Source organism: Scophthalmus maximus, chromosome 4, assembly GCF_022379125.1.
Source record: "Scophthalmus maximus strain ysfricsl-2021 chromosome 4, ASM2237912v1, whole genome shotgun sequence".
NCBI lineage: Eukaryota > Metazoa > Chordata > Actinopteri > Pleuronectiformes > Scophthalmidae > Scophthalmus > Scophthalmus maximus.
Genome location: NC_061518.1, coordinates 22,644,032 through 22,655,540, shown reverse-complemented (window position 1 = coordinate 22,655,540; position 11,509 = coordinate 22,644,032). Strand labels below are relative to the sequence as shown.

At 46.2% G+C, this 11,509-nt stretch overlaps 1 protein-coding gene across 6 annotated transcripts in view; it reads right to left on the bottom strand.

The window, feature by feature from the left end:
• Positions 1–157: 157 nt before the first annotated feature.
• kif13ba (kinesin family member 13Ba) overlaps positions 158–11,509 on the bottom strand; it is a 51,314-nt gene continuing 39,962 nt past the window's right edge. For 5 of the 6 annotated variants that reach the window (XM_035628846.2, XM_035628844.2, XM_035628845.2 and 2 more), the window contains 10 exons: positions 11,197–11,321; positions 10,059–10,334; positions 9,805–9,957; positions 9,444–9,521; positions 9,294–9,344; positions 9,035–9,191; positions 8,062–8,192; positions 7,748–7,807; positions 6,268–6,856; positions 158–6,033 (listed from right to left, as the gene is read on the bottom strand). In XM_035628846.2, the coding sequence (XP_035484739.1) occupies positions 5,828–6,033; positions 6,268–6,856; positions 7,748–7,807; positions 8,062–8,192; positions 9,035–9,191; positions 9,294–9,344; positions 9,444–9,521; positions 9,805–9,957; positions 10,059–10,334; positions 11,197–11,321 (1,826 nt within the window). In that variant the 3' untranslated portion in view covers positions 158–5,827. The remainder of the gene's footprint in view (positions 6,034–6,267; positions 6,857–7,747; positions 7,808–8,061; positions 8,193–9,034; positions 9,192–9,293; positions 9,345–9,443; positions 9,522–9,804; positions 9,958–10,058; positions 10,335–11,196; positions 11,322–11,509) is intronic. The other variant, XM_035628847.2, reaches the window with a different exon arrangement.

The following is an 11,509-nucleotide window of genomic DNA, read 5'->3' as shown; positions in this document are numbered from 1 at the left end:
CCTTAAGTGGACGTTTTGTTTCAAGAAAAGTAGGAGATTTAAGTCAATACATTAAGGTGTGTCTAGACAATATTTTCATATATAAACATATTTCAGTCTCCCACAACAGTTCTTTAAACATGACATCAGTTTGCTACAAATAACGAACAAAAACTCGTTAATCTTCCTTTTTTTAATTTCTTACCAGATTCCTATTTAGATAATTTCAAAAAAGAAAAAAATTATAAATGTATTATAATACAGGTTTATTCTTTGGATTGCAGCATAGAATTACATTAAACCATTAAATTAATCAAATAAAAACCCCAACTTGTGCTCAGATGGATCTTTTTATAAGTCTTAATATGCGCATATATACACACACTGAACGACCACTCGGATGGTGCACTCACACCTACACGTGACACATCAAGACAAAACCAACTCCACAGAATCAACAGTAGCAATGATTGATAATGATTAGTCGGGGTGATCGAGATATATTCATAATGTTGAGCAGGGGTTGAAGGTCACGTTAAAACCCCTCGTAACCCAAACCCTAACCTTACAGGGAGGGGGGAGCAAGCACCAAACTCTCCACTTCAGCTTCTATCATCCTTCCTTTATTATTCCGCTCCGTTCGTTATGGCTGCAGGTACCAGGGAGGAGTGTTGATACCTTTAAAATGCACCAAGAGGAGCGGCTGTGTCTGAAAACAAAACAAAAATGCTAAAAGGGCTGTTGCATCACCGGACAGCCACGTATTGCTTGTTTGTGTGTGTGTGTGTTTTTTTTTTTTACATATTTGAAAGTGAACTGCATGCAGCCAGCAGGTGCGACGCTTTGTCAGCTTTAAGGCCTCAGGGGAGAAGTTGGCAGAAACACTCTGGACGACCACGGGACCAGGGACAGAGGCGGCGGCGAGGTGAAAACTCACCACCGAGGCAGGAACAGAAGATTTTGTCCGATACAAATAAAATTTAAAAAAGAAATTAAAAAAAAAACACAAAACCTGCTACTTTGAAGATGTTAAAGGTTTGATGTGACCCCAGGTTGGCAGTGGAGGTTGCAATTCGACTGACTGATGGTCAGACGCTCTGGCTGGAATTATACACTTGGATACATGTGTGGAATGATTGAGGTTAGACAGTAGCCACCAGGGGGCGACAGTGGCCTTTGCCTCTTGTTGAAGAGAAATAAAAACATGGCTCTTGTGACCAAATGACTCACAACTGCCACATTAAGATCCTCCCTTTTTTTTCCTTCTTTTTTAAAATAATGTATTTTTTTTATTTTCATAGGCAACCAGAATTGGTCTCTGTGATTTTGGAATGCTTCCCCCTTCAGATAGCCCAGGACACGGACAGCACGTTCAGCCAGAGAGCTGGGAGCGGTCCCGCTGAAACCCGGTCGGGCTCCAGTTCGAAGGCCACGTTTAAAGGCAGGGCCGGAAACGCAAAAAACAAAGATATGGGACGAAAGAAAAAGCACTTAGGAAGAAACCAACGAGAAGAAAAAAAGAAATAACTTGATAACTTGAATGATTCCGAGGAGCAGAAGGACTCGTACGGATCGATACGCGTTCTTGAATATGCTCGGACGGATCGCACGAGTGAAGTGAGGTCGGTGGATACAGTCACATGAATAATACTGCGGATGGCTTCGCTCTAATCTCTCGAGTGGCAGAGATGGACACGATAAGAACTGATGATAGTTTTCTTTCTCTTTTAACAGTTCCTTACTGCGATGGCTCTTGTTGCTCCGTGGGTCGTGTGCAGCGACGTCACACTTCACCTGATAAACTGATGCTCATGTGATGCTGCAGACCCTGTGGAGGGTGACGGAAGAAGAGACTTACTGTGAGCGTTACCTGCTCTCATGTGAAATCATAACCACGTTTCATCTTTTTTTTACTTTAAGGCAGTGGAGCAGCGAGTGAAGGAAAGAAGCTGCAGAATATTGCTCTACAAAAACCTCGGAAATCTCGGAAGTGAAAGCAGAAAATTAAAAAAGGGGGGAAAAAAAGTGCAGTTTAAAATGAAAAACAGATATGTTGAGAAATCTGTAAATAAAATTAAAATAAATCTGGTTATATTTTCTTCATACGTATACAAGTGTTCCAGAAATCAGCTCCCTTCGCTTCCCTCTGGAGACGTTTTGTGCAAATGAACTGAAGCACTGACGTGAGGACAGTGTGGAAGAGACACGCTCACGTGGTTTCAGAGGCACATTAACAAAAAACAAAAAAAAAAGGAGCATCCAGAAGCCTGACGTGATCTCAAACCCCTAGAAACAGAAACGTGTCCGAGCAGAGACCAGGGCGGGAACGTCTGTCGACCGGCCACAGAGACGGGAGAGCGTGAACGTTTCTCAGCTGGTGGTCACGTCACGTCCCGTCGTGGTAAGGACTCGCTGACACGACTGAATCAAAGCGGGGTCTCTCTCACTCACACACGCACACGAAAACTTCACCCCATCACTCCGTTACCACATAACTATTATGAACCACAATTTTATATAGAAAATAGTCAAGCCAACAAGAGTCCAACCTACGTACCACCTCACTACCTGCCGACCAATCACACACCAGAGAGCCACCTACAGAAACCAACCAACCAATCAGAGAACTCCGGGGTCATGGGGCTTTAAGGCCCGGTTAAATAAATACACAAGACAATAACTAGAATATTGCGACGGACTCCGTCTTCTCATCTCACACTTCTCCCGACATTAGAGCTTCCTCCACATTTCCTCGACCTGTCTCTTCTCCCAAAGGCTCACATAACAAAGTGCCTCCATTTTCTACATTTTTTTTTACCTCTTCATAAAAAATACGTTGGTCACAGAAAAAAACAAAAGCGCCGACATGAGTTTCCCACAGTTTTAATCCGTCGGGGATTAAAAATAAAAAAAAAAAAATCTAATATTGAACTCCAATCTAATTTTACAGTGAGAGATCGAGAGCGTTAGATAAATCAGTTGATCCATTTACAGGTAAATTTACAATGCTAATAGCAGCAATCTTCATGGAATCATTTGTGCAATAATCCTTCAAATAAAAAAGGCTTCATCAATTGTCATGCGATAAAGGCATGTGTAACGAGCGCTTCGATATAAATAGTAAAATCACGCTTCTCGAAGTCAAGGAACGCATCGATATACAGGAAGGAAGGAGATAAAAATGTATCGATAAAGATGATAGATAGTGTTTGGACATACTGAGCACAAACAGTATTCCAGATAATGTTTTTATATGCATCGCTACATCAGCAAACCTTACAGATTTCTTTTGTGTACAATAATTACCTGTTACCGCAGCAACAGCCTACGATGACGCCCGAGTCATCGGACGTGAGTCACATGTCCGTAAACAGGTAACAAGTTCGTGGTCATTAGGATACGAGCTGTACAACTGCTGCTGTAAAAGGAAAAGTTTCCCAAACTAATGCCAAGTCTCTGTTGAATCAGCCAATCAGCACCCTATGGGACTCCGACCAAATTTGACCACTGACCAATAGTCTCCAAACATTTAGTGCAGTGGTTCCACAATGTGAGGAAACTTGCGAAACATCAGATTCGTCAAAAATCCATAGATATTCAATCTACATGCTCTTTCATCAGACCCTCCCCCAACTGATGAGGATGCGTGTCCATCGAACTCCACACTCCCGATTCTTCTGCCCTTAGTCTTCATGTAGTAACCCTGATGATGTCATCAGGGTTATTTTCTCAGACCGAGGAGGAAGCTGCCGTGTGTGAGAGCAAACTGGACTTTAAGGGGCCGTAAGCGTTTTTTGGAGAGAGCTTGTTTCTCTCTTTGTTGTTGTTGTGATGTTGCGCCCGCGAGCACGTCTCATAAGGTGTCAATGAGTGACATTTACCAACTGTGCTCGCAGTGTTGCGTGGCGCGGCCCGCACCATTTCTTTTTTGTTTCCGATTTACGGAGCCAGGGCTGAGCCCGAATACCCCGATTTTTTCTGGCGCAACCCACAGAAGCGAAAGCTGACCGACGGTAAGGAAATGATTCGCTGACTTTTACAAAACAACGTGTATTGCTGTAGAATCACTAACTGCCCCTTTAATGCGTAAAATTGGTGGGGTGGCCCTTTAACTCATGGAAGAGTTTTACAAGCAAGTGTGTACGTCCTGTCTACGTTCTTCATGAGTTCACGGCAGACCTAGAAAGAATCAAACAGCGCAGCGGTGCACTGCCGACGCTTCTACGTAAAATAATACGCAGGAATGAGGTCAGTATAAAAATGTTAAAGTCCCCTATAGGATGTTCAATAAAACATTGATTTAAAATGAAAAAAAACATCCCAAAGTCTGTCCCATCACCTTCACTTCCGTCCGGTGGATGTTTCAGGAATGTTGCATCGATCACGATACTTCTCCCAGAGCGTACGTCTCGGCTCCTTCTCCCAGCTGTGTGAGTCGTTCAGAAATAAAAAAAAGTAAAAACCTAAGCTCCTTTTTTAAAACACATCAAATGCATAGAAGCACACGTTCCTCTTCTCGAGCGCCTTTCTATTTTTCCTCGGCGCACACACGTGCCTGTTTCCACCAACACTGCTACTCTATGGACAGCGCCTCCCGGTGTCAGAGGACGACCAGGCAACTTCCCAGACATCCAGAGAGCTCAGGCACTACAGAAGTCTCGTGACAATGCCATCGTTACACCAGCCTCTCTCTGTTAACGTGTCTGTTTCTCCGCCTCATGACCGCGCGCGCACACACGCACGCACACACACACGCACGCACACAAGCTTCTTATCCAACATCTCCAGTGCAAAATCCGACTTTTTTAAAAGCCTCCCAGTACAAACCAGCAAGCTCCCACAGTGGCTCTGTCCCACGAGGACGCACTTCTCCTTGCTCTACACATCTTGATCCTTCACACTAGCACGACTAAGACGACATGAACCTGTGCATACGGGTCAACACTGCACAACATTTACAAATGTGCCCGTGCACGCACGTGCACACGCGCTCCCCTCCCTAGCCTTTCCCCCGCTACAGTCCCTGAGATCACCCCACACGTAGAACAAGGGTTTCTCCTCAAAACCCAAGCACACAAACACGACGAACAGAAATTAAATACACAGACGAAACAAAAACAAAAACAAGCCATGGTGAAGGCACATTTTGGGAGAATCTCATCTTCAAAGAGAAAAGAAGAGGAGTCTGAGAAGGAGAGACGAGTCAAAGGGTCAGTCGGGTCCGCAGACCGGAGCTGGAGAGGTCAGGGGAGTGGGACACACAGAGTCTCAGGTCTACACGTTGTATCCAGGGGGGCAAACGCAGCACAAGTGAAAGCAAAGGTCAGCAGCCACAGCAAAGTTTGACCCCAAAACATTTTGGGGGTTAATAGCGTATATTAACCCCCATCCCCAGATTTAAAATATGCTTTCAGATGCCTGACGTGCGTAGATTGCGTCCCTGTATCTCAGATCTTGCGTCTGCAGCGTCCACTCCCCCTGCGCTGCCCCGCCGCTGCTGCCTCCACTCACTCTCAGCAGTCGTCCCATTGACCGCCACTCGTCGAGCGTCGTCTTCCCACGTGATAAACGGTCCTTCCACGGACTTCCATACACTGTGCGTAGTCTCTCATTGAATTACTTGCATTCATTCTGAACCGTCTCTCTACCGTCTTTATTCTGGTTCCATCCGGTAACTGTGAATGGATGTTGAGAGTTGTAGTTTCCTACTGTAGCAGGGCAGGCGGCAAGTCAATTCTGGTGTTCGCCTGTTGCATAGCTGGGAGGAAGAGGAGGAGGAAGAAGAGGAAGAGGAGGAGGGCTGTGTGGAGTTTCTCTCTCACGTCCAGCTCCTAGTTTTTTACGTGTCTCAACTGCTCCAGGATTTGCGGTTCTCCCCCCTCCTTGCGACAATGGCTTCTCCTCGCAGGACGGGGACGTGGGCGGGAGGGGCGAGCTCCCCTGCCTGCCGAGAGGTGCGATCGCGGCAGGACAGGCGGTCGGGGCGAACCAGCACCCCGTACCCCGGTTTACAGTGGAAGTACCGGTGACCTCCGACCGAGCCGTCGTTCTTACCTGGAGGGAGAGAAGAGTGAACATCATCACCACTGATTACAAGTTCCATGCTCTGTGTGTGTGTGTGTGTGTGAATTGATTTCTGATGCTGTTGTCATTTGTGTGTGTGTGTGTGTGTGTGTGTGTGTGTGTGTGTGTGTGTGTGTGTGTGTGTGTGTGTGTGTGTGTGTGTGTGTGTGTGTGTGTGTGTGTGTGTGTGTGTGTGTGTTGTCTGGTGGTGCCTTGTGTACCTACCTACAGGTGTGTCCAACTCCACCCCCACCCATACTCCCTCGGCAAACTGCGTCACTCCTACGTAGCGCACTGTGCCCGCTTTGTTGCCTCCTGCTGTAACATATGCCCCGACTGTCAGCCAATCAGGCAGAACGTCATAACGGCTACGCTCTTCATCGTCCATAAAGATCTCCAGCCGCTCAAACCCTTCACCTCCTCCTCCCGAGTTCACCAGTCTCTGTTTAGAGAAGGAGTTTTCCGCGCTGACGTTGTTGTGATTGGCCGAGCTGTTCGAGGAGGGCGGAGTGACGGCGGCCACCTTGGCGGCACACTGAGAAGGAGAGGTCACAACATCATTCCTATCAGCGGCCGGCTGCTGGGGGGTTGTGGGTAACGTAGTCTCAGCAGCCAGGAGGGAGGAAGACGAGGAGGAGGGTTGGAGGACGTCAGACAGGGTAACCGTAGAAACACTAGTGGAGAAGTAGCCGCTCGACGACTGGCTGAGGGGGCTGAGGGAGGTGGTGTCATGCGGGTCATGCACAGGAAGAGGAGGGACTTCTGGGAACTCTGCCCGCCTGTCTTTGGTGGTCGGGGGCTGCAGTGTGGCGGTCTACGGGAAAACCCACAGTTGCCGCAGAAACGGAGGGACAGACCAGAACATGCAGACAGGGCAAAAAATATAAAATAATCAGCTCTAATTATTAATCGACTTCGCCAAAAACGCAATCAAACATCTTTTGGGACAAAATAACAAAGTCTATGGTCTGTGTGTGTGTGTGTGTGTGTGTGTGTGTAAAATTCCCCTTATTTGCCCTTTGAACTCTGGACCAGATCAAGTTGGAACCAAAACTACAAATGAACATGGAGGCAGTAATACATTTTATATCAGACTCTAGAATGAAATTTGGGCTACAAGACCGAATCACACTCTCTAAAACTCCTAAAATAATAGTGACATATGCAATCTGAAAGGGTAACAGATTGTTATTTACCCTCCTCTAAATACTGGCCAATCACAGATCCTTTCCCAGAGTGATTTTAATGTAAGACACAATCCTGAGATCATACCATAAACAGTCAGAGTTATTATTATTCACATCATGTGGGCGTCCCCCAGAGACACCGTGTTTATGGTTTGATATAAATGTGAAAAAGAGTTACTAAAAATACAATAACTGTGGAAGAGACCCTTTTCACTTGTCTCGGCTGGTTTCATTTTGTAAATCAGAAAGTCTGCAACACAAACTGAACACTGAATTATGGAAAATGTAAGATTTAGATTTTTTCCATTATAGGGACCAAGAGTTAGTCTCCAGCAACTAAACTTCTGCGGTCAGTATGGACACAAGGAACGAATGTGACCAATAATGGTTTCAGTGTGAATATGAGCATGTAGGGTCAATCAAGTCTTATCTAAAAGTAACTGATCAACCAACAGAAGCAATAGAACAAACAGAAGTCAACGTGTACAAGGGTTAGGGAGGACAGGGCACAATCTCACCGTCTCGGTCTTGACCCGGTTGTCGTCCCCTCCTGGTGAGGTCATGATGCGAGGCACATGCTGCCGAGTGACAACACCCAAGATCAGGACGAGGAAATAGGGCTATACTATAAATATATATTATACATTTTAACACGTATTCTTCCACCAACATGAGCTGGATCCTACAATGCAGATTTAAACACAATTAACTGAACGTAAATGTTCCACTGAAGAAAATGAAATTCAAGTGCCTTGCTCAAGGGCTCAATGACTGTCACTATTAAGGTTTTTACTCCACGTCACTGAGCTCTACCACCCTCGTCTCTGCTGACCTGCTGGCTGTGCGGCGAAGGTCTCAGCTCCTTCTTGTCATCCCGCGCGGGAAACAGAGACTTGAGCAGTTTCGGCATCTGAGGGACCAGCGCCTTAACTGAAAGATAAGAGGCAGCAAGTCCTGAACGACCTGGGGGAGAGGGGTGAGGAGGAAAAAGGAGGCAGAAGAGAGAAAGGAGGCGAGGAAACGAGAGGAGGTGCGGGAGGCAGAGGAGGTGTGAAAGATTCAAGTTGAAAAGCGAGTTCAGGAAATGGCAAAAACACCCAAACACAGTGATAGGCCGACGGGAGAAAAAACACCCGCTGGCACAGGTGGAGATGGTCGTTTGAGCCAATACAATGGAAAAAAAAAACAGTCTAGTCACTGGAGTGTGAAAACAGAAATTAATCACAAGTCAATTAACTCTGTTCATTTCTAAAACAGAATTAATCTCAAGCATATGTCACAGTAAGATGATTTCTCGACTGACATGGGAAAGAAATCACTATGAATCAACTGACAGGAAAAAAAAAATCTGACAGATCAGACACTGAAAACTTCTATAATGATTATGAGAGAGGAGACGTGTTCACACAGCGTTAGAGAAAAAGCAGAGATTGGAGAGAACTGACAGCAGTGGGAGGAGGTAGGAGGAGAGATATTACATGACACGTCTGCTAGGAGTGAATGGGAAGAATGGAGGTTCAGCTTTTGACACAGTGAACAATGAAATGTGATGGTGTGGAGTCAAAATGTGGTGGTATGGAAACATCAGACTGAAAAAAAAGATTGAAGGGGAATAGGAGGAGAGGGTCTTAAAAATAAAGGATTATAGAATCTCTGAAAAGATGAATTAACCCAGGTGGAAAAAGAAGAGAGGAGAATGAAAGGACAGGTAAGAGAGTAAGATAGAGAGGTGTGTGTGTGTGTGTGTATGTATGCGCTCATGGGGCAGAGAAGAGGTCGAGGTGGGTGAAAACGAGGAGGTTTACCTTGCTCTGGTTCCTGACTCTGCGGGGGGCTCATAGCGAAGGAACTGGTGGATGACGAAGGGGAGGTGGAGTAGGTGGAAGGGGAGGAGGCTGGGCGGGGGAGGGTGCGGTGAAACTGTGAGGGCATGAAGATGTCCTGCTGACTCTCCCATCGAACCTGAGGGGCAGAGAAATGACCCAACGTTGGTTTTGAACAAAGTGAAACATGGCACCTGAGCTGAAATAAGTGTTTTGTTTTTTATCTACATATTGAAAATACCTTGTCATCCAGCAGGCAGGTCGTGGACAAGTCTTGTCTACTTCCAGACAGCTAAAGAGAGACACACAGAGAGATTATAATGAATTTTAAGATGTAATATATTAGAATCATCTCATATTGTAGGTTATTAGATCTGTCATTGTGTTTTACCCTGTGGACAGAGGGAGAACTTATGCTCCGTCTGTTGCTCCTCCCTTTGCCAGCCAGCTGCTCCTTCACTGCCACCTCCTAACACACACACACACACACACACACACACACACACACACACACACACACACACACACACACACACACACACACACACACACACACACACACACACACACACACACACACACACACACACACACACACACACACACACACACACACACACACACACAACATTACTTCCATGTTTTGACAAACTTGCCATGTGTGCCAAAACACATGCTTATGACAACGTATACTCGACTATCTGGTCCGCCTGAGACCGTGTATAAGCCTTTCTACCGGTTTCTCCATCTACCTGTCGCAGTCGGTCCAGAGTGAGGATGTTCTCCAGACTCATGACACTACGGAGGTATTTCTCAATGGCTGCCTCGTCTTCGCCAGGCATGTTGTTGTGTGCACTTGCGGCGACGCGAGCCAGCATCTCCCTATCCTCTGATCCAGGAGCATCCTGATGGCACAGAACACAAAAAGCAGAATTAAATAAAAGACTTGCTCAGTAATCCACCTGGCCGAACACGGACTTTTCCTGACATGTTTTCGTTTCCTCACCCCGGGGATGTTGGAGACCACGTCGAACGTGACCCCGGAGCCCGGTATGCTGCTGCGGGTGGACATCCTTCTGAGGAAGTTGTGGGCGAAGCCCTGCCGACCGGGGTTGACGTTGACACAGATTCTCTTCCTCAGCACCAGCTGCATGTCGGCGGGGTGGCTGAGCTGAACCACCACTCTGATTGTCAGGTAGACCCTCTGCTCGGGCCATGCCCCACCGCGACTGAGCTGGGGACACTCGTGGATGGTGGAGTCCCACGATGCCTCTGCTTTCACCTGTTGGGGTTGACAAACACAAATTGTTAATGAAATTGTCCGCCATAGAGACTCGAGCAGAAAGTCCTCACAAACATTACTTAATGCCGTTCGATCTTCACTAGGGTTGTAGTCTGTGTTACACGGTGTTCAGGCACAGGACAAATACATAACTTTCCCACATGGCCAACTGTATTTAAAAATAAAAAATTTGACATAAAACCCATTCGGTTCATTTTGCATCGGCAGTAGTGCCTATGTTCAACAAATAAAAAGGTCCGATACCTTACTTGATGCTTTTGTTATAAACTGAAAGTGTCTCTGGCTCTGTGCAGCCGTAGAGCAGCAGAGTATTGTCATGTGAGGGGGGGGAGGCGATGGCAGACAGTGTTAGAGGATTCGGTGTCAAATTGAAAAGCCAAAGAGCCTATTTGGCAACATTTCAGATTGAACCTGACGCCACAATAACATTGATGAGGCAATCTGCAAACTTTGTCTGATGAAGGTGGCAGGGTCTGGCATTAACACTTCACACTTCACACTTCACACACACACACACACACACACACACACACACACACACACACACACACACACACACACACACACACACACACACACACACACACACACACACACACACACACACACACACACACACACACACACACACACACACACACACACACACACACACAGGCACACACAGGTGACGTATCGGTAAGGAAACGGAACGAAGGAAACGGAACGAAGGAAACAAAGCAAATAAATTTACACAAATCTTACACAGATCATAGTGAGAGCGCCACAGATGTTGAGCCAAACAACGGTGTTGTCACAAGTTTATTACACTGTGGGGAAAATGCCACACCCTAATCCTCACCTCTCCATCATAGTGTTTTACAATTTGCAGGTCAAAGAAGTCGTCCTCATCTTCTCCACTCAGGGTGGCATCCCAACCTCCAGCCTCAGGAACCTCAAACTGGTCTTGAGAGCTGAGGTCATCAGCTGCAAAGAACAAACAAAGAAAACAACAAAAAAACATTGTAAAGCAGAACAGAGATCAACTTGTTCACAAACTTCTCAGCCGATGAACTATTGCTTTTATTCTGACAAAATGTTTACAGTTTCACGGCAAAGATCACGATGCAATAATGAAGTCACGTCTGTGTGCTTGGAAGCACGTGTGGATCAGA